Genomic DNA, 23515 nt, shown 5'->3' on the forward strand with positions numbered 1-23515 from the left:
AGTGACCATATTTTAACCGTGTTGTCCTCCTTGACACATGAATTTGCATATATCCTGTAAGTAAATTCTGCAGCTGACCTAGTCACAAGAGCTCCCTATCTCTCTCTGTTAGCATTGCAAATAGAGATTTATATTCATGTTCTGCAGCTTACTATCATCCATCCACACACCTTCTCTGACTCCCAACCCCTGTGATTCTTACCCTTAGCACCTAATTTTGCTCCTAGTATTACCTACCTACCATAGAAATCTTTTAATTTGAAGCCTCTTACCCTGCCAAGAGCTTCACAGAAGCCACTATGGAAGCTCTTGCTGCCCCAGACCTGGAAGGGGCTGTGAATAAATCCTCTCCTAACCCTATGTTCTGTCCTCGTGGCAGACATAGATAAGACCCAAGGTCCCAATTTAAGTGCTTTCCTTTCCCTGTCTTCCCACCTTCTGCCCTTTCATCCATCTGTCATCACAGCACCTGCTCTGTACTAGGCACTGGGTTTAGAACTGAATATAAAGGAGATTGAAATACAATTCATAGCCTCAAGGGACTCACAGTCTAACAAAGGAGATTGTTGTTGTTCAGTTGTTCAGTCCTGTCTGACTCTTTGCAACCCCATGGACTGTAGCATGCCAGGCTTCTCTGTCCTTTACTGTCTCCCTTCACTCTCTCCTTCATTGTTTGCTCAAACTCATGTCCACTGAGTCAGTGATGCCATCCAACCATCTCATCCTCTTGTCAACTTCTCCTCCTGCCCTCAATCTTTCCCAGCATCAGGGTCTTTTCCAGTGAGTCAGCTCTTTGCATCAGATGGCTTCAGCATCAGACCTTTCAATGAATATTCAGGACTGATTTTCTTTAGGATTGACTGGTTTGATCTGCTTGCAGTCCAAGAGACTCAGGAGTCTTCTCCAGCACTGCAGTTCGAAAGCATCAATTCTGCTGCGATCAGCCTTCTTTATGGTCCAACTCTGACATCCGTACATGACTACTGGTAAAACCATAGCTTTGACTAGACGGACTTTTGTTGGCAAGGTGATGTCTCTGCTTTTTAATATGCTGTCTGGGTTTGACATAGCTTTTCTTCCAAGGAGCAAGCGTCTCTTAATTTCATGGCTGCAGTCACTGTCCATAGTGATTTTGGAGCCTAAGAAAATAAAGTCTGTCATTGTTTTCATTTTTTTCCCCATCTATTTTCCACGAAGTGATGAGACCAGATGCCACTATCTTAGTTTTTGGAATTCTTTAGCTTTCATCATGAGACTCTTTAGTTCCTCTTCACTTTCTGCCATTAGGGTGGTATCATCTGCATGGGTGGTGTCATCTGCATATCTGAGGTTATTGATATTTCTCCCAGCAATCTTGATTCCAGCTTGAGCTTCATCCAGCACAGCATTTCTCATGATGTACTCTGCATATAAGTTAAATAAGCAGGGTGACAATATACAGCCTTGACATACTCCTTTCCCAGTTTGGAACCAGTCCATTGTTCCATGCCGGGTTCTAACTGTTGCTTCTTGACCTACATACAGGTTTCTCAGGAGACAGATAAGGTGGTCTGGTATTCCCATCTCTTGAAGAATTTTCCACAGTTTATTGTGATCCACACAGTCAAAGGCTTTAGCATAGTCAATGAAGCAGAAGTAGATGCTTACCTGGAATTCTCTTGCTTTTTCTGTGATCCAACAGATGTTGGCAATTTGGTCTCTGGTTCCTCTGCTTTTTCTAAATCCAGCTTATACATCTGGAAGTTCTTGGTTCAAGTAGTGCTGAAGCCTAACTTGTAGGGTTTTAAGCATTACCTTGTTAGCATGTGAAATGAACAGAATTGTGCAGTACTTAGAACATTCTTTGGCATTGCCTTTCTTTGGGATTGGAATGAAAACTGACCTTTTTCAGTCCTATGACCACTGCTGAGTTTTCCAAATTTGCTGACATGTTGAGTACAGCACATTAACAGCACCTTTTTTTAGGATTTTAAATAGCTCAGCTAGAATTCAATCACTTCCACTAGCTTTGTTCATTGTAATGCCTCGTAAGGCCCACTTGACTTTACACCCCAGGATGTCTGACTCTAGTGATCACACCATCATGGTTATCTGGGTCATTAAGACCTTTTTTGTACAATTCTTCTGTGAAATCTAGCCACCTCATCTTAACCTCTTTTGCTTCTGTTAGGTCCTTACTGTTTCTGTCCTTTATCGAGCTCATCTTTGCATGAAATGTTCCTTTGGTATTTCCAATTTTCTTGAGATCTAGTCTTTCCCATTCTGTTGTTTTCCTCTATTTCTTTGCATTGTTCTCCTAAGAAGGCTTTCTTAGCTCTCCTTGGTGTTCTTTGGAACTCTGCATTCAGATCAGTAAATCTTTCCTGTTCTCCTTTGCTTGCACTTCTCTTCTTTTCTCAGCTATTTGTAAGGAAATAGGCATACAAATAAACAAATTGTAATACATAATCAAAAGTATACATTATAGTAGATACCATTTGTTCAATAGTCGTTCTGTGTCAGACACTGTACTAAGTATTAAACTTCCTTTATTTCTTTTAGTCTTCACAGCAAACTTCTGAAGTAGGTAGCATCATTCTTATTCATGCTTTACATGTCATAAGGACTTCCCTGGTGGCTCAAATGGTAAAGTGTCTGCCTACAATGCAGGAGACCCAGGTTCGATCCCTGGTTTGGGAAGATCCTCTGGAGAAGGAAATGGCAACCCACTCCAGTACTCTTGCCTGGAAAATCCCATGGATGGAGGAGCGTGGTAGACTACAGTCCATGGGATCACAAAGAGTCGGACATGATGGAGTGACTTCACTTTCTACATGTCATAAAACTGAGGTTCTTGGGTATTAAATAACTCCCCATGGTCGTACACTAGTCAGTGACAGAGGTGGGAGGTTAGACTACGTAACTTTAAGTCCACCTATGCACTTAATTCCCGTATGCTAAATAGCCTCCTTTGAAACATAGTGGGATAAGATGGCAACAGCATCTGGGCTGGGTTTTGAAAAATTAAACTTTTTCAGGAGGTTTGGATGTCAGGAACATTTAAGTCAGAAGACATAAAGCTATAAGTTCCAGAAATGAATGCGCCGTCTGCTTCAGCATTTGATCCATCTTCTTACAGCTGCCAACCATTAAAGACAAACAAAGAATATCTTCTAACTGCCTGGAAAGGAAGATAGAAGGAAATAGAAAGTTAATTTCATTTAGAAGCCAAAAGAAATGTACTCAGAAGTCATTAGGTATTGACATATTGAGAAGTATAATCATACACTTCAGCCACAGTATCAATTGATGAAGCTTTTCTGGGTTCCTTTAAGCCTTGCTGTCATTTACAGTATTTTTTTCATGTGAAAATGCTCACCAAACAGCTGATCTGGAAATGTTTTTGCAACACAAATTTTATGTTTTAACTTGTTCTTGGTGCTGATGTGTTCTGGTAGATCTAGGAATAGGTAGATTTATTCCAGACTGAAGATAGTCCACTTATACTAAAAATTAAATATTTCCCCATTATATAGCTTTGCTTAATTTTTTATGATGTCTTAATAAAATAGTTTTAATGTACTTTATATCCTTAAAATCCCACAAAAGTAATTCTAGCCTAATCACTTAGTAGCTTTTCTTTTTTATTTTTTTAGTAGCTTTTCTATATAAAGCAGATATTCCCTATTTTTATTAAACTTTCTGTGTGGTAGTTGCTAAACCAGATATAGATCTTTTGGATAACTATTTTAATCTTCACAGTTATCCTGTGAAAATTGTTAATATTTCCACTTTATAGGCTCAATGAGGCTAAATAATTCATCTAAAGTTACATAACCAGTAAGTGGCAGAAGCTGGAATTTAGGGTCAGGACTTCTAGTCAGATTACAGTGCATTAAATAAGAATGAAGTAAAACCAAACATATTGAAGTAAAACCAAGCCATATATTTTTTAAAAGAAAGAAAAGAATTAGAGCATTTTTTATTCACTAATACCATGCTTTGTTCCAGATAGGATAAAGGAAGTTTGCAAATGATTAAAAAAAGAAAAGGCAAAGTGTAGTTTTGTGAGAAAAAGTCAAGAACACTAGGAATGTAACATGGAACCTTGAACAAGACCAATACAAAATCGCATACCACAAAAGTATCTTACACATTTTTATCATGGGCCTCAAGCTTGGCTTGAAGAATAAGGTTTTCAGCAGTCAGCAAAAAGGGGAAATCTGGTCACTTTAAACTTTTCATAGTGTCTTTGTGATAAAACAGACCAGTTGGTTAGAAGAGCCACACCTGTTCCTGATACTAAGACCAAGCAACAGTTTCTTCGTTGCTCTTTCTGTGATGGAGACCTTCTAGAATGAGTCCACCAGCTATTATCCTTAACATTCTGCAGTTGTATGGGTTCATAGTCATAAAAATTGAACAACCTAAAGAACACAAACTTCTAAAACTTTTCTATAGAAGTATTACTTATAGAAAAGTGCCCAGGTGACAAGTTTACAGCTCAGTAAGTTATCACAGAGATCACATCCATGTAACCACCACCCAGGTCCAAGAGATAGACTGCAAAGCTCCATTCATGCTCTCTCCCATCCTGTCTTCAGTCATACCCTCCTCCTCAGAAATAACTATGATCTCAACTTCTAATACAGTGGTTTAAGTTTTTAAATTTTATGTAAATGACTTCTTATGGTGTATCTTCTTTTGTGCCGTGCTTCTTTTGCTCAAAGTTGCTAGTGAAATTTAACCATGTTATTCTTAAATGTAGCTCTAGGTTATTCATTCTCATTGCGGTGTAACTTTTCTTTATATAAATATACCACAACTTATTTATCTATTCTGTTGGTGAATATTTAAATTACTTCTGTTTTGGCCTTTTAAGATCATTGCTGTTGTTTATTGGGCTTCCCACGTGGCCTCAGTGGTAAAGAATCCACCTGCTAATACAGGAGATATGGGTTTAATCCCTGAGTCAGGAAGATCCCCTGGAGAAGGAAATGGCAACCCACTCTAGGATCCTTGCCTGGGGAATCTTATGGACAGAGAAGCCTGGTAAGCTACAGAGTCAGACACCACTTAGTGACTAAATAACAACAACAACAGTGTATACTCCCGTGCGCCATAAAGACAGTTTTCATTGTTTTACATGCTCGTCAGCATGTGGGATTGTCGGTCTTTATCTAATTTTAGTAATTCTGACTGTGAAGAGGATTCTCATTACAGTTTTAATGAGTATTTCCTTAATTACTAATAAGACTGAGTACCTTTCCCCTAGCATCCAGAATAGTGTTGGCATGTGGTAGGTACTCCATGAAAATGTTTTTAGTGAAGAAATGTTTGTGGAAGGCTTTGCTGATAAGGTAACATATAAGTTGTGATAGGAATGCTAAGGAGCTTCTGATGTGCAAAAAAACAGTGAAAAGATCATTCCTGGCAGAAAAAACAGCTAGCACAAAGACCCTGGAAAAAATGAAGTGGACTTTTGAGAAACCATACTAATGTGGCTCAAGTATAGTAGAGAATGGGAAAAAAAAATAGTATGAGGTAAGACTAAAGAAAGAGAGTCAAATCCTATATAATGTTCTGTAAGCCAGGATCAATCATTTGGATTTTATTTTTGGCTAAGCAAGAATGATGTGATCTGATTTGCCCTGCCTGCTATGTGGTGAATTGGTTGTAGGAAAGTAAGAATGGAAATAGGGAGGTTCATTAGGAGGCCATTAAAATAGTCCAGGTAAGAGCAGAAGTGGAAATCTTAGCGTGGTGGATGTTTTAGAGGTAGAGAACTTGCTGGTGGATTGTGTGAGGAACATGAGAGAGAGAGTAGTCATTGACTCCAGAGATGCTTGATAGTTGAGTGAATGGTTGGTGCAACTTACTGAGGTTAGGGAAGGTAGAAGATCCAAAGTTTTAAGGTTGAGATTCCTAATAAACATTAAAATGAAAATAGCAGGCAGACAATGGATATGTGAGTATGAGGCTCTAAAAAGAGATCAGGGGCTAAAAATAGGTTTATTTGTCATTGGCATATAAATAGCATTCATCGATAAAGAGAAAGGGGGTCTAGAAGCAAGTTTGTGGTGCTCCTCACCTTTAAGGTCAAGAGAGCCAGCAAAGGAGACCAAAACCACCAGTGGGCTAGGAGGAGATCTAGCAAGTGCAAAAGCATCAATTCTTCGGTGCTCAGCTTTCTTCACAGTCCAACTCTCACATCCATACATGAACACTGGAAAAACCATAGCCTTTACTAGACTGACCTTTGTTGCCAAAGTAATGTCTCTGCTTTTTAATATGTTATCTAGGTTGGTCATAAGTTTCCTTCCAAGGAGTAAGCGTCTTTTAATTTCATGGCTGCAGTCACCATCTGCAGTGATTTTGGAGCCCCAAAAATAAAGTCTGACACTGTTTCCACTGTTTCCCCACCTATTTCCCATGAAGTGATGGGATTGGATGCCATGATCTTAGTTTTCTGAATGTTGAGCTTTAAGCCAACTTTTTCACTCTCCTCTTTCACTTTCATCAAGAGGCTTTTGAGTTCCTCTTCACTTTCTGCCATAAGGGTGGTGTCATCTGCATATCTGAGGTTACTGATATTTCTCCCAGCAATCTTGATTCCAGCTTGTGCTTCTTCCAGCCCAGCGTTTCTCATAATGTACTCTGCATAGAAGTTAAATAAGCAGGGTGACGATATACAGCCTTGACGTACTCCTTTTCCTATTTGGAACCAGTCTGTTGTTCCATGTCCAGTTCTAACTGTTGCTTCCTGACCTGCATATAGGTTCCTCAAGGGGCAGGTCAGGTGGTCTGGTATTCCCATCTCTTTCAGAATTTTCCACATATCATTGTGATCCACACAGTCAAAGGCTTTGCCATAGTCCCTAAAGCAGAAATAGATGTTTTTCTGGAACTCTCTTGCTTTTTCCATGATCCAGCGGATGTTGGCAATTTGATCTCTGGTTCCTCTGCCTTTTCTAAAACCAGCTTGAACATGTGGAAGTTCATGGTTCATGTACTGTTGAAGCCTTGCTTGGAGAATTTTGAGCATTACCTTACTAGCGTGTGAGATGAGTGCAATTGTACGGTAGTTTGAGCATTCTTTGGCATTGCCTTTCTTTGGGATTGGAATGAAAACTGACCTTTTCCAGTCCTCTGGCCACCGCTGAGTTTTCCAAATGTGCTGGCATGTTGAGTGCAGCACTTTTACAGCATCATCTTTCAGGATTTGAAATAGCTCAACTGGAATTCCATCACCTCCACTAGCTTTGTTCATAGTGATGCTTTCAAAGGCCCACTTGACTTCACATTCCAGGATGTCTGGCTCTAGGTGAGTGTGAGTGATCACACCATCGTGATTATCTGGGTTTTGAATATCTTTTTTGTACAGTTCTTCTGTGTACTCTTGCCACCTCTTCTTAATATCTTCTGCTTCTGTTAGGTCCATACTATTTCTGTCCTTTATCGAGCCCATCTTTGCATGAAATGTTCCCTTGGTATCTCTAATTTTCTTGAAGAGATCTCTAGTCTTTCCCATTCTGTTGTTTTCCTCTATTTCTTTGCATTGATCGCTGAGGATCAATATCTCTCCTTGCTATTCTTTGGAACTCTGCATTCAGATGCTTATATCTTTCCTTTTCTCCTTTGCTTTTCACGTCTCTTTTCACAGCTATTTGTAAGGCCTCCCCAGACAGCCATTTTGCTCTTTTACATTTCTTTTCCATGTTGATGGTCTGGATCCCTGTCTCCTGTACAATGTCAGGAACCTCCGTCCATAGTTCATCAGGCACTCTGTCTATGATAGGGCATAATTGTACTCCTATGAAAATTGCTTTAAGGCTCTTGAATGAAATGTGTAGCACTGGTTTTTAATCTTGCAATCTCCATTTATCGATAAAAAACTGATTCTTTAATGACTTCTTTAAATGACTGTTACTACTCTTAACATATTCCATTTTCTCAGGTAAGCAGTTCATCTTATTATAATTAAGAAAATATTTATTGAACAGTGTCCAGTATTTTATGTCTGGAATAATAGCACTATGTAAAGACTTAAAACTAAGATTTTAAAAAAGTGAAATATATATATATATATATATATTTTTTTTTTTTTAACCAGACTTGTTCTTAAAGTTTATCTAGTTTTTCACTTAATAAATGAGGAACCTGAGTACCCAAGAGTTGAAGGGACTTACCCAAAGTTGCGCAGCTCTTTAGTGGCAGAGACAGAACTACTGCCTAGGCCCTGGAGCTTCTGATCTACTCCAATCCAGTGCCTTGCCAATCCTGTCGACCAGTTCAGCTGTCTTATGGTAGACAAAGTAAGAGTTTAATAGGAGTTTAATTGAATTAAAAGTAATTCTGTCTCTCAGATGAGAGTCAATTTTTAGGTGGTAGAAATCTATCCTCATTTAGTATTCCTTACTTTTCTTTCTTCAGGTTTTAGACTTCTATATAATCTGAGACTGGGAAAGTGGTCTGACTTGACCCTAAATTCTGCTTTAGATTCCAGTGGTTGCCACTAAAATCTTAGCTTTTAAATATTAGATGATTTTCTGGAAACAGAGGCAACTGAGATTTTTTAGCCAAATCTGACATTTCTAGAAACCTAGAATTAAGTAAAAATTGTCAACCCATTTTCATATATACATATTACTTAAGAAATACAAGCTTATTCAACTATGTAAATTAGCTCAGCTATTCGATATATTCTGTTTCAAGAATCTATTTATAGAAAGTCAAATATCCTATGATATCACTTGTATGTGGAATTTTAAAAATTATACAAATGAACTTATTTAAAAACCAAAATAGAGTCACAGACATAGAAAACAAGTTTATGGTTACCAAAGAAGGGAGAAAGGGAGAGAAGTTAGCAGTTTGGAATTAACATATGCACACTGTTGTATGTATAATAGGTAGCAACAAGGACATACTGTATAGCACAGGGAACTATCTCAGTATCTTATAATGACCTGTGATGGAAAAATAATCCAACCAGTGGCCAAACTTCCAGCAATTGTTTCCAGATGTTTTTAAAATCTCCAGTGATATGTTTCCATTCATTCGTTGCCTCCTAAAAGAATAATATACCACATTCATATAAAGAAAAACAATGATAATCCAACACAGGACTTTTAGACAATCTCATAGTTTTATGTTACATTCATAAAAAGAGGGTGTTCTACTCAACTACATACATCTGTGTATCCTGGTTGCTGTAGGTAAAAAGAAAAATTTTGATTTGTTAGTGAATAATAATGTTTCTAGTGATGGTAGTTTCATTAAGAAATTTGGAGTTGAATTGTGAGAATACGAAAAAAGTTTCTGGTAGGAGAGGGTAAAGTGAAATAATTAAATCACTTAGAAAAGAAAAATGAAAAATATAAAACAATTAGCTGTATACCTGAAACTAACACAACTTTGTAAATCAACTATACTCCAATATCAATTTTTCAAAAACTAGAAACCAAGGCGAGAAGGAACTAGAACCCAGAAAAGATGAGATACCAAGGAAAGAAGCCTTTTAGAAGTATTGACTAAAGTAGGACATGCCTCTAGAAGGGTTTCTTTACAAAATTTCTAGGACAAAATCTGGGTGAACTGCCAATTTACAGAATAAAAATCAGTCTGGAACTAGAAATTCGGATCTGGTACTCTGAATTAAAGGACAAGTAAGTGTCCTCAAGAAATAATATGCCATTGGCCAAGGAACAGAACCAGTTATAAGTGTAAAGTCAGGCTTGAATATTAAGCTGTATCAGATGGAATTTTTTCTGATATTATGCAAGACATTGTAGGAAGTATACTTTTCTAGGCAAGAGTACTAGAGCGGGTTGCCATTTATTTCTCCAGGGGATCTTTCGAACCTGGGGATCGAACCTGCATCTCCTGCATTGGTAGGCAGATCCTTTACCACTGAGCCACCAGGGAATCCCCATATTTAGAGATTACTTAAATTATACAGAAGGATGTGCACAGGTTATATGCAAATACTACTCCATCTTATATGAGGGACTTGATCATCTGTGGATTTTGGTATCCACAGGGTCCTGATCCAGTCTCCCTTGGATACTGAGGGACAACTGTACTGATCTGTAAATTGCTAAATAAATGGTCCCAACAATTACTCTGTGGCTGTTAGATTGGAAACATATCACAAGAAACCACTTCAAAGGAAGCTGCATATACCCAAGTGGTCAAATGCCACTTGAGTTATAAGAAATAAAGGCAGATAATACTAAGCATTTTTAAAGGAAATGGAACTAACTATAAAGCCTAGAGTGACAGTTGGTGTAGTTACTTATTAGTACTTCTTGGGAGAAAAGTTATGACCAACCTGCTGCTGCTGCTGCTGCTAAGTCGCTTCAGTCGTGTCCAACTCTGTGCGACCCCAGAGATGGCAGCCCACCAGGCTCCCCCGTCCCTGGGATTCTCCAGGCAAGAACACTGGAGTGGGCTGCCATTTCCTTCTCCAATGCAGGAAAGTGAAAAGTTAAAGGGAAGTCGCTCAGTCATGTCCGACTCCTAGCAACTCCATGGACTGCAGCCTACCAGGCTCCTCCGTAGATAGCATATTAAAAAGCAGAGATGTTACTTTGCCAACAGAGGTCTATCTAGTCAAGGCTATGGTTTTTCCAGTATTCATGTATGGATGTGAGAGTTGGACTATAAGGAAAGTTGAGCGCTGAAGAATTAATGCTTTTGAACTATGGTGTTGGAGAAGACTCTTGAGAGTCCCTTGGACTACAAGGAGATCCAACCAATCCATCCTAAAGGAAATCAGTCCTGAATATTCATTGGAAGGACTGATGTTGAAGCTGAAACTCCAATACTTTGGCCACCTGATGTGAAGAGCTGACTCATTTGAAAAGACCCTGATACTGAGATTGAAGATGGGAGGAGAAGGGATTGACAAAGGATGAGATGGTTGGGTGGCATCACTGACTCAACGTAAGTGAGTCAACGTTGAGTAAACTCTGGGAGTTGGTGATGGACAGGGAGGCCTGACGTGCTGCAGTCTGTAGAGTTGCAAAGAGTCAGACACGACTGAGCAACTGAACTGAAATGGATTTATTTCAGTAAGGGTGGAAGAGACTTCCTTTTAGCCTTTCATGAAGAGGTCATCTAATAGTATACTCTTAGATCTAAGACATGAGGAAAATAAGATATAAATGCCTAAAGACATTTCAATCATATGTATGATATCAATAAGGTTTTAGCATGATTACAGTATTGTTTGTTGACATTTGTAATGACACTGATAAGATGTACTTGAAGATTTTCATTCAGCCTGACATGGGGCAACCAAAATGAGCTATGATTTTAAAATCCAGGGAATTTATTTGTGTGCTCAGGTTTCAAGAGTTTAGTGTTCATTTTTTAAATTTATTTCATTTATTTGAAAGCTGATTATCCCGACTCTTCATCTAACTCTGACTTTCTCCTTCACTACTGCTAAACACATTAATAAAATAAAGAGGGGAAAATAGATATCCATGCAACTTATCAGGTTCTTAATAGCATTCTGGATTTTGTTTGTGGTTCTTTGGGTGTTTTCATTTGATAAGTTTAGTTTTGTTTCTGAATTTTGTGTCTTTGCTCTCCATCTTACTGTAGGTGGTTGAGAAATGGTCATCCTGGAGTGTGGGGCTAGTTCTGCCACTGATTAACTGTGTGGCCTTAGGATGCCTATTCATACATTCATTCAGTCAGTGAGTATTTGGACATCTTTTAACTCTCAGGCATACTTCAGGCCTTGCCTCAATTTCTGCGTTCCAAAACAGTTATTTAAATGATCATTATAAAGTCCTTTCCATCCCAGTCCTGTGCTAGGTGTATAAAAGTCATAGTCCCAATTGTGAAGGAATTCAGACTGGTAGGGAGAGCCAGTCAGTATTGGCAGTGCTGTGGTAGAACCGTATGGTGCCACAGCCTAGAAATATGAAAAGATTTCTGGGTGTGGGGGTGCCTAAACTCTTTATTGAAGGACGAATAGAAGTTAGCCAGGACAAGGAGAGTAGAAAGCTATTTCAGGCAGAGAAACCATCATATGCAAAGGTTCAGAGGTATGTAAAGAGCTCCAGAACAAATAACTGTAGAAATCAATAAAGATGGAGAAGGCAATGGCACCCCACTCCAGTACTCTTGCCTGGAAAATCCCATGGACGGAGGAGCCTGGTAGGCTGCAGTCCATGGGGTCTCGAAGAGTCGGACATGACTGAACGACTTCGCTTTCACTTTTCACTTTCATGCATTGGAGAAGGAAATGGCAACCCACTCCAGTGTTCTTGCCTGGACAATCCCAGGGACGAGGGAGCCTGGTGGGCTGCCGTCTCTGGGGTCGCACAGAGTTGGACATGACTGAAGCGACTTAGCAGCAGCAGCAAAGAATCAAAATGTTGATCTTTCTTTTTCCACATGGTTTATTTGCCATCTGTATGTCTTCTTGGTAAAATATCTGTTCATATCTGTCACCTATTTTTCTTTTCATTAACAAATAAATAGCTCCTTTTTATCCTCAAAAAAAAAAAAAAAAAGAAATCAATAAAGAGGGGCACCTCTAAAACCAGAGTGCCTTCTGATTAGTCTGTTTTTAGTGTGTGGTAGTGAAGAAAAGCACTTACAGAGATTTAGCTGATGGCTGAGGGTAAAGCTTTCTTGAACAAGAGGAAGTGCATTAAATAAAATCTTCATCCTTAATTATGTTTTAAGTTATATTCCTATTAAGGCCTTGGTTTAAATGATGCATTTCAGAGCCAATTTGGATTTTTTTCAGTCTAATTTAGATATACTTGTGCTATTTTTAACCAAGCTACCCAGTAGTTCACATTTGTTTGTTAATGCTATCTATTCTTAAATATTAATCCAGTTTCTTCAACTACACTAAGATTTGGAAATATAATCAGTTATTTTAAAACTTTGGCTTTTTTTTTTTTTTTGCATCATGTAATTCAGTTTTAAAGAAACAGTAGTATAGTATTGATAGTGTTTCAAACTAGGAACCTTAGAAAATGTGCTCCACAAATGTACTGTTGATTAAAGGAAAATTGGTACAAGATGAATAGCTAGCTCTCTCAGATTTACAAAACTAAAACTCTTACATTGTGGTTGGAAGTTTTAGTGCAGTAAGTCATGTGCTTTTCATGGGCCATATCTCGCAGATGCAGTTGGACATGAGATAATCAGATTTTCACTCCCCGCAAGCTGGACAGCCGAAAATGTCATACCAAGAGTACGTGTCAAAGACTCAGTGCTACTTTCCTGACTGTCTGATTTAAGTTGTTGTGGTCAGTGTGAGGAACCTGTGATATGATAAGATAGCATTCATGAGGTCATGTGGTTTGCAAGGACCCAATCTTAACTAAGCAGCCTGTGAGTACCTCCAAATGAGGAAGAGAGGATACTGACCTGTCTGTTTGAAAGCTTATTTTGTGTTCAGTGATAAAATAGCATGGGTTTGTGGCTATGTATGTATATTGTATATTTTTAAAATTATTTTTCCATCAGAAGTTTTAGTTTCTGAAAAAAGTAAATACTATAAATGAATTCATCTCCTTTAACTTCAGTCTAAAGAAATAAACATTTTATTGTGAATATTTTCTGCCTGTTTAAAATGAAGCTGTAGAAGGTAGCCATCATTTCTTTTTATGTTGAGGAAAAAACTAAATGAAGGTTAACGTTGTTGATGAATTTTTTTTTAATCAATTAAGTTTTCTTCACCTCCTAAATAGAAAATTATTTCTTTTCAGTCTGCCAATATCTCTGTTAAAAATATATCCACAGAATGGCTATCTGACATATATGTAAATAGATATAAATATTTTGTGTGTGTGTGTATGTATATAAAACAGCTTTATTGAGCTTTAATTCATGTCTAAAACACTTCACCCACCTAAAGTGTACAATTCAGTGGTTTTTAGTATATTCACTGAGTTGTGCAACCATCATCACAATAAATTGTAGAACTTTTTTTCATTCAAAAGTTAGTCACATTCCCTTAAGGTTCTCTTCTGCTAGTTCTAGGCAAACACTAATCTGTTGACATTTTCTGTCTCTGTTGATTTCTCCGTTCTGGATATTTCATTTAAATGGAATTATACAATATGTGGTCATCTGTGATTGGTTTCTTGTACTTGGTATAATCTTGTCAGAGTTCATCCTTGTAGTAGCATGTATCAGTACTTCTTCATTCATAATGCCTAATAATATTCCTTCATATGGGTATACCATAATTTATATATCCGTGCATCAGTTGATAGACATTTGGGATGTTTTCACTTTGGGGCTACTTTAAATAATGCTGCTGCAAGCATCTATATACAGGTTTCTTTGTGAACATTTTCATTTGTCTTGAATGTGTACTTATTAATGATATTGCTGAGTTATATGATAACTCTACTCTTAACCATTTGAGGAACTGCCGTACTGTTTTCCAAAGAAGCTGTACCATTGTATATTCCCACCAGCTATTTATGAGGGTTCTAGTTTCTTCACATTCTTGGCAGTACTTGTTATTCTCTATTTTGGCGGGGGGGAGGGGGGTGGGCAGGGGATCAATAGCTATCCTGCTGCTGCTACTGCTAAGTCGCTTCAGTCGTGTCCAACTCTGTTCGACCCCATAGATGGTAGCCCACCAGGCTCCTCTGTCCATGGGATTCTCCAGGCAAGAACACTGGAGTGGGTTGCCGTTTCCTCCTCCAATGCATGAAAGTGAAAAGTCAAAGTGAAGTCGCTCAGTCGTGTCCGACTCCTAGCGACCCCATGGACTGCAGCCCACCAGGCTCCTCCATCCATGGGATTTTCCAGGCAAGAGTACTGGAGTGGGGTGCCATTGCCTTCTCCTTTAAAGCCTACAGCACCCGGTATTCCCAGGTGGCCTCCCATCCAATTTCTAACCAGGCCCGACCCTGCTTAGCTTCCGAGATCAGACGAGATCGGGGGTGTTCAGGGTGGTATGGCCAGAGACATAGCTATCCTAGTAAGTGTAAATGTCATCTCATTTTGTTTTTTTTTTTTTTTTTAATTCTCTCTATAGTCAATGACAATTGAGCATCTTTCCCTATGCTCATTAGCCATTTGTATCTTCTTTAGAGACCTATCTACTCAGACCTTTTGCCCATTTCAAATTGGGTTATCTTTTTATAATTTAGTTGTAAGAATTCTTTATATAGTCTAGACACAAATCCTTTATCAAATAAATGATTTAAAATTTGGTTGATTAGATGGACTGATAAAACCTATGATTCAGCTTTAGAGAAGAATAATTCCTCCTAGGAATTCAATCCAGATAGAAAAAAAATACCTTGTTTTTATGAGGATGTTTTGCTGAAGGTTTGAATTTTTTTTTCAGTGCTCCAGCTAAAGGTTAAATCATATGAAATGTACGTGGTACTTTGATGTAGCTTTAAAAGTTCAGAGTGAAACAAGTGTGAAGTGATTTATTTCCTGTAATTGGTCATAAATTTACATAGAACCTCATATATTCCTAACCTCATCACCATTGACATTAGAATACCTTCTAAATAATGTTAATGGTTTCAATTTTATCAAGATGTGTCAGCTGCCAGGAAGAGCGCAATGGCAGTTTCATTTTGTTTGCCTCAGTGTACTGGATAAATCTAAGTATGCACTAGAGAAAAACTAACAGTTCTTTGTAAATGGCTTTTATTTCCCCGCCCCCCGCCATCCTTCTCTCGTAACAAATGCACAGTATAGGTTTCTTCAGTTCCAAACTTTACTTTCCTTCTTTTTCACTTATTAATGTGTGTACATATTTTTTCTTTGCTTCTAACAGTATGAGTTTTAACCGTTGCATTTAATACATTTAACATAGACTCTCTATATATTTTTAATTTTAAGTGTTTCATCTGGCTTTAAAGAGATATACATAGATTAGTGCCAAAAACATTGTCAGCGTTGCCTATTTTATATTATTTCAATAAAATTTTTGATTTTTTCAACTTAATCTGAATTTTAATTACTGTAAGTCTGAATTTTGGCTCTTGTCTATGTAATGCAATGATCAGCAGGTCATGACCTCCGACTGATCACTTTTATTGGTTTCCGGTTCTGATTCACTGGAAATCTTTTGGTTTGTGTGTTTGTCACTAGTTTTAATCTTTGTCATGTGTGTAATTCCGTTTTTAAGGCTGATAATTGAGAATAAATATACTGACTATCATTTCTCATTTACATGTATTTAAAATTTTGAAAACTATTAAAATTATTTTGTAAGGAATCCAGCAAAATCACTGATTAAACTTTGGGGGGAAAAAGAGTAAAACCTTTATAAATTAGAAATACAAATCTATATTATTGGACTTATCTGCTCATATAAGATAATGTATAGTTATTTTTATATATTATAGATCACTTATAGAAGTGTTACATTTAGCTTTAAAACCTATAGCCCTGTGTTTTACAAAGATTGATTATAGAGACCCAGATGTACAAATAGGAGCTTTTATAATCTGATATGACTCAGTCTTGGAAACTTACTGCAACTGTTTTGCAGTTCACTTGGTATCACATGACTCACTTCAATGGTTTAAACCCTGTCTAGTAGTGATCAAAGTTCATTTGGTTAGGGGTTTTTTTGGTGTGTGGATGACTTTTTTCCACTTTGTTGTGGATTGATTGTCTTTCAAAATACTCAGTGCAGTCCTTCTTATTCTTTTGAATCTCAGAAAGTAGTAGTTGCCTGTACAATTCAACCTCCAAGCAGACACATGGGGAAAAAATTTTAACTTGAAATAATATACACAGAACTTTAACTTTAAAGCATCATATCAATATAAGTGTTCATTATTAATTCTGTTACCTCTACATGTTGAAAATGGCAGAAGATTAACCTGTCGTGTCACTTTAAAATCAACTGTAAAGTTAACCCTAACTTTTTCAAGGTACCACTGTTCTATAATGTGCAGAAAGAAAGCAAATACATAGAGAACATGCTGTGTCCTCTGTCTACATGGTCAGCGACCCAGATGAACAAGTTTTCTTAGAACAAATTTCCGTGTTACTTATTAAGTTATATTAAAAGCTGTATATATGTAAAACATATCACATTTTTCTGTTTTACGAAAGAAACTTCTGTCTTAACCTTTAGTTATTTAGTGAATGAAGTAGACCAAGTTGATTATGAAGTCCTTTGAGGCTTCAGAATATTCACCCCTGCAGATTCTCCCTGCTTTAAAATTTTAGTGTAATTTTTATGTGAAATAATTGTAATAGTTTTTAATACTCTTTTTTTAGTGTCTGAATTTTTACTGTCTTGCAGTTAGAAACGCTGCTGTTTCCTGTCAAAACCTATGTTCATCAGACTGAACATGACAGTTTCCTGTTTTCTTATTAACTATACTGCGTTTTGTTTTATTCTTTATAAGTTGTATGTCTTCACTTATCACTTTCCTTTTCTAATTACTAAATGCTTTGTTTGGTAAGCCTTGCTTAATATGTGCAGAGAAATCCTTAAGTCCAATCTCTTTGTTGATAGTGAGAGTTTAAGGTTTTGTTAACTTTTTTTAAGTTGTAATGTGTATATCAGAATGTCTTAAGTATTATTTAAATAAATTCTATATATTTTCACTTTTTTTACTCTGTCTCTTAATGCATAACATGATGAAGCAGTCCACATCAGGTAAGAAACAGTACATTTTTGGGTCTTGTATATTAGTAGCCCCATCTGTATGCTTACTAGTTTTCTCTTTCAGCATTTAAAAGGACCGGATGGATAATCAATGCCCAAGAATTTTTTCAAGAATCCTGCTGTTTTAGTGTAGTTCATCAACATTCTTATGTGCCTACTCTGGTCAAGCCAGAAAGCTCAGTTCTAGGATACACAAATGATTAAGAAATAATCCTCATCATTAGGGGCTGACAGAGGTAAAGTGTATGTACAGCAACCAGTCATTCCATATTTTCCCAGACGGTACTGATTTTAAATATTTAATTCCAGTGTTAAATCATATAGTTTTGGGGAAAAAAATCTATAAATAAAAACTCAGGGACTTCCCTGGCTGTCCAGTGGTAAAGACTCTATCCTTCCTCTGCAAGGGACACATGTTCGATCCCTGGTCAGGAAGCTAAGATCCCTCATGTCATGCAGCATGGCCAATAATAATAAAAGTGCAAATATGCATATATGTATGTGTGAATCACTACAGTATTAAAGTATTTATGCCTGTTGATTTATTTAAAATGCTATAAAAGTTATAAAAATGGTTTATAAAATGCTAATATTTTAAACTTAATATCAAAATAATACTAGAAAACAAAAAAATATTTTTTAAAATGAAGCAATTTTTATTTTTTTGTCTTTATTATTATTGGATTATTTGGGAATTTTGTTCTGGTGAATGTAACTACTTTATTATCAAAATGGTCAAGTTACAGATAAATTTGGAAGCATATTTGAGAGGTTTTATTGATCACCTAGTCTTGGGATACAACTAAACAAATAATTGAAACTAAAAAACTTAATATGCATGATGAGAAATGTTTGTTTTTAGATTTATACTCCTCCTTGTTCCCTAAAAATTTTGAGGCAGTTTGCATGAATGTATATAATACAAAAATAACCAAAAATTAGGTTAATTAAATATAATTATTTAAAAATATGTAAATCGACACGGTCATGTCTGACTCTTTGCAACCCATGGGCTGAATACTGGAGTGGGTAGCCTTTCCCCTCTCCAGGGGATCTTTCCAACCCAGGGATCAAACCCATGTCTCCTGCATTGCAGGCAGATTCTTCACCAGCTGAGCTACAAGGGAAGCCCAAGAATACTGGAGTGGGTAGCCTATCCCTTCTCCAGAGGATCTTCCTGACCCAGGAATTGAACTGGGGTCTCCTGCATTGTAGGCGGTTTCTTCACCAACTGAGCTATCAGGGAAGCCCAGTTAAACCAAAGGAAATTGCTAATACTTAACTTTCACTTACAAATATGGTGGTATCATATGAGTCAATCTAATAGTTAAAATAATTAGTCCTAATCTAATAGAATCAGAGTTATTATTAGCATACAGAAATGCCTAGAGTATCAAAGTGGGCTGCATAAGTGGCCAGCATAAAGCATGGAATATAATATATTAAAGATTCATGTCGTCTAGTAAGATAAAACCAAATCAGTTATTCCTTTTCCTGCTTTTTAACTTTGATTTCTTTTATGGATTCACATATGGTACTGGAAAATATACTGAATAGGAAATTGTTAGGCTAAGTAAGAGCACTGTTATAATGGACTAAAATAGTGGAGTCCAGATATATAACTAGTGATTGTCTGGTTAAAGCCAAAGGTAGAGTTTAGAAATACTAGCAGAAGAAAGGAAAAAAAAAAAGAATGTATGGCAATTGCATGTCTTTCTAGCAACCTTCCATAGTTATTATTTCTTGGATTTTTATTTAATAATAGACATTTTATTCTTAAAGTATCAATTATATACAGAAAAATTCATGAGTCCTAAGTGGTCCAGCTTGATGAATTATTACAAAAATAAATATGCTTATTTAATCTTCCATCAAAGTCAAGAACTAGAACCTTGCCAGCATTTCAAAGGTTTCTTTGTCACTCTTCCACTTACTGCCTAGTGTTTAACCTTATATTAATGGAATCATACAGAATGAATTATTTTGTGCTTCACTTCTTTTGCTCATACTGTGACATTTATCCATGTTGTTCCATGTAGCAGTAAAAGTTCATTTTCATTACTGTATTGTGTCAATTATATGATATACCATAACTTATTTACTCATTCTATTGTTATTTCTATTTGGGGTTATTATGAATAAAATTGCTAGGAAATCCCATTATAAATGTTTTTTCAGTATATTATACTTACTTTTGTTGTTCATATACTTAGGAATGGAATTGCTTGAGTGACTTACTATTTATGGTTCAAACCAGGGCACTTTTAAGAATGAAAATAGTTTGTCCCAAGCAAACTGTAATCTATGGTTATTTTAGGTGTAAAGTATATAGGTACACAACTTTAGAAAATAATACCAAGCCATTTTCAGAAATACTTTTACTGATTTATACTTACGCCATCAGTTTATAAGAATTACCACATTACCATGTGATTACAAGAATCACAAGTCTCTGCTAATATGATTGAACAGCTGAAAATACAATGCCGTATTTTCTAATAAGAGCCTAGAATGAATTTAATCAGGATGATCAGTTAAAGGACCATTAATTTGCTTTGACAATCATCTGGCAGAAGGTAAGGCCAAAGTATTCTTGCAAAATTTAAAGAGCTTATGTTATAATACTTTGGGAAATGATTTGGCAGTTTATTAGAGCTTAATAATACAGTGACCCAACTTAATAATACAGTGACACAGCAGTTATACTGCTGGATGTATTCAAGAGCAGTGAGTGCTTATATTCTAAAAATCATATTTAAGAATGTTCCTAGCAGCTTTATATGCAGTAGGCTGGAGACAGCCCCAAAGCCATTAATAGTAGAATGGATAGTTAAATTCTGACATAGTTAAATTCACATAGTGGAATACTACATGCCACTGAAAAAGAGTGAACAACTGCTATACATGCCAACATGGATGAATCTCACAAACATAATGTTGAGTAACAGGTTCAGTTCAGTTCAGTCATTCAGTCATGTCCGACTCTTTGCGACCCCATGAATTACAGCATGCCAGGCCTCCCTGTCCATCACCAACTTCCGGAGTTCACCCAAACTCATGTCCATCAAGTCAGTGATGCCATGCAGCCATCTCATCCTCTGTCGTCCCCTTCTCCTCCTGCCCCCAATCCCTCCCAGCATCAGAATCTTTTCCAATGAGTCAACTCTTCGCATGAGGTGGCCAAAGTACTGGAGTTTCAGCTTCAGCATCAGTCCTTCCAAAGAACACCCAGATCTCCTTTAGAATGGACTGGTTGGATCTCCTTGCAGTCCAAGGGACTCCCAAGAGTCTTCTCCAACACCACAGTTCAAAAGCATCAATTCTTCGGCACTCAGCTTTCTTCACAGTCCGGCTCTCACATCCATACATGACCACTGGAAAAACCATAGCCTTGACTAGACTGACCTTTGTTGCCAAAGTAATATCTCTGCTTTTGAATATACTGTCTAGGGTGATTATAACTTTCCTTCCAAGGAGTAAGCGTCTTTTAATTTCATGGCTGCAGTCACCATCTGCAGTGATTTTGGAGCCCCAGAAAATAAAGTCTGACACTGTTTCCACTGTTTCCCCGTCTATTTCCCATGAAGTGATGGGACCAGATGCCATGATCTTAGTTTTCTGAATGTTGAGCTTTAAGCCAACTTTTTCACTCTCCACTTTCACTTTCATCAAGAGGCTTTTTAGTTCCTCTTCACTGTCTGCCATAAGGGTGGTGTCATCTGCATATCTGAGATTATTGGTATTTCTCCTGGCAATCTTGATTCCAGCTTGTGCTTCTTCCAGCCCAGCGTTTCTCATGATGTATCTGCATAGAAGTTAAATAAGCAGGGTGACAATATACAGCCTTGACAAACTCCTTTTCCTATTTGGAACCAGTCTGTTGTTCCATGTCCAGTTCTAACTGTTGCTTCCTGACCTGCATATAGGTTCCTCAAGAGGTAGGTCAGGTGGTCTGGTATTCCCATGTCTTTCAGAATTTTCCACAGTTTATTGTGATCCACACAGTCAAAGGCTTTGGCATAGTCAGTAAAGCAGAAATAGGTGTTTTTTCGGAACTCTCTTGCTTTTTCAATGATCCAGCGGATGTTGGCAATTTGATCTCTGGTTCCTCTGCATTTTCTAAAACCAGCTTGAACATCTGGAAGTTCACAGTTCACATATTGCTGAAGCATGGCTTGGAGAATTTTGAGTATTACTTTACTAGCATGTGAGATGAGTGCAATTGTGTGGTAGTTTGAGCATTCTTTGGCATTGCCTTTCTTTGGGATTGGAATGAAAACTGACCTTTTCCAGTCCTGTGGCCACTGCTGAGTTTTCCAAATGTCCTGGCATATTGAGTGCAGCACTTTCACAACATCATCTTTCAGGATTTGAAATAGCTCAACTGGAATTCCATCACCTCCACTAGCTTTGTTCGTAGTGATGCTTTCAAAGGCCCACTTGACTTCACATTCCAGGATGTCTGGCTCTAGGTGAGTGATCACACCATCGTGATTATCTGGGTTTTGAATATCTTTTTTGTACAGTTCTTCTGTGTATTCTTGCCACATCTTAATCTCTTCTGCTTCTGTTAAGTCCATACCATTTCTGTCCTTTATCGAGCCCATCTTTGCATGAAATGTTCCCTTGGTATCTCTAATTTTCTTGAAGAGATCTCTAGTCTTTCCCATTCTGTTGTTTTCCTCTATTTCTTTGCATTGATCACTGAGGAAGGCTTTCTTATCTCTCCTTGTTATTCTTTGGAACTCTGCATTCAGATGCTTATATCTTTCCTTTTCTCCTTTGCTTTTCACTTCTCTTCTTTTCACAGCTATTTGTAAGGCCTCCCCAGACAGCCATTTTACTTTTTTGCATTTCTTTTCCATGGGGATGGTCTTGATCCCTGTCTCCTGTACAATGTCAGGAACCTCCGTCCATAGTTCATCAGGCACTCTGTCTGTCAGATCTAGTCCCTTAAATCTATTTCTCACTTCCACTGTATAATCATAAGGAGTTTGATTTAGATCATCCCTGAATGGTCTAGTGGTTTTCCCTACTTTCTTCAATTTAAGTCTGAATTTGGCAATAAGGAGTTCATGATCTGAGCCACAGTCAGCTCCCGGTCTTGTTTTTGCTGACTGTATAGAGCTTCTCCATCTTTGGCTGCAAAGAATATAATCAGTCTGATTTTGGTGTTGACCATCTGGTGATGTCCATGTGTAGAGTCTTCTCTTGTCTTAAGGAGCCAGACACAAATGAGTATATGCCATACGTTTCTTTGTTTAAGTCTGAGAACAGGCAAAGTATTCTGTGATGTTAGATGTCAGAGTAGTGGCGACCTTTAATGCAATGTAGGGTAATCACCCAGATAAGAGAGGACACAAGGGGGCCTCCCAGGGTGCTGGAAACATTCTATATCTTGATCCAGATGGTAGTTACATGGGCATATACATAAGTAAAGATTTATTTGTCTGTACACTTAAAATCTGTGTACTTTACTGTGGTTTTTTTTTTTTTTTAAAGAACAAGAGGCTAAACATTGTCTTAAAACAGACAATTTTTGCTCAAATTTCTCAAAATTTGCTCAAGCAATTCTGACATTATAGACAAATATGGTCATAGACAAATATCACAGACCATCTCATTTTTTTTTAACTGATAGACTTTATTTTGGGAAACAGTCTTAGGTTTACAGAAAAATTGAGCAGAAAGTGCAGAGATAAACCCCCTCAGCACCTTCCCACAGTTACCCCCATGAACATCTTGTGTTAGTGTCATACATAAGCTAATATTGACATATAAACTAAAGTCTGTTTTTACATTAGGATGCATTCTTTGTGTTGTACATCCTGTGGGTTTTTACAAGTGTACTAGTTACGATGACTTGTAACTGCCATTACTGTGTCATACAGA

The 23515-nt window shown here is 37.3% G+C and overlaps 1 protein-coding gene, 1 non-coding gene and 1 pseudogene across 13 annotated transcripts in view; 2 read left to right on the forward strand and 1 right to left on the reverse strand.

The window, feature by feature from the left end:
• Positions 1 to 23515, forward strand: part of EVI5 (ecotropic viral integration site 5) — a 239151-nt gene that overhangs the window by 204679 nt on the left and 10957 nt on the right. The window contains exon 20 of one of the 12 annotated variants that reach the window (XM_061411195.1): positions 4862 to 5031. The exons of the other annotated variants lie outside the window; for them this stretch is intronic. Within the exon in view, the coding sequence (XP_061267179.1) occupies positions 4862 to 4993 (132 nt within the window). The 3' untranslated portion in view covers positions 4994 to 5031. The remainder of the gene's footprint in view (positions 1 to 4861; positions 5032 to 23515) is intronic. 12 annotated transcript variants of the gene reach the window in all.
• Positions 2608 to 2679, forward strand: TRNAC-ACA (transfer RNA cysteine (anticodon ACA)). Its single transcript has one exon. It is a non-coding gene; the product is annotated as a tRNA-Cys (tRNA).
• On the reverse strand, positions 14823 to 14941 carry LOC133245395 (5S ribosomal RNA; annotated as a pseudogene).

This window comes from Bos javanicus, chromosome 3, assembly GCF_032452875.1.
Source record: "Bos javanicus breed banteng chromosome 3, ARS-OSU_banteng_1.0, whole genome shotgun sequence".
NCBI lineage: Eukaryota > Metazoa > Chordata > Mammalia > Artiodactyla > Bovidae > Bos > Bos javanicus.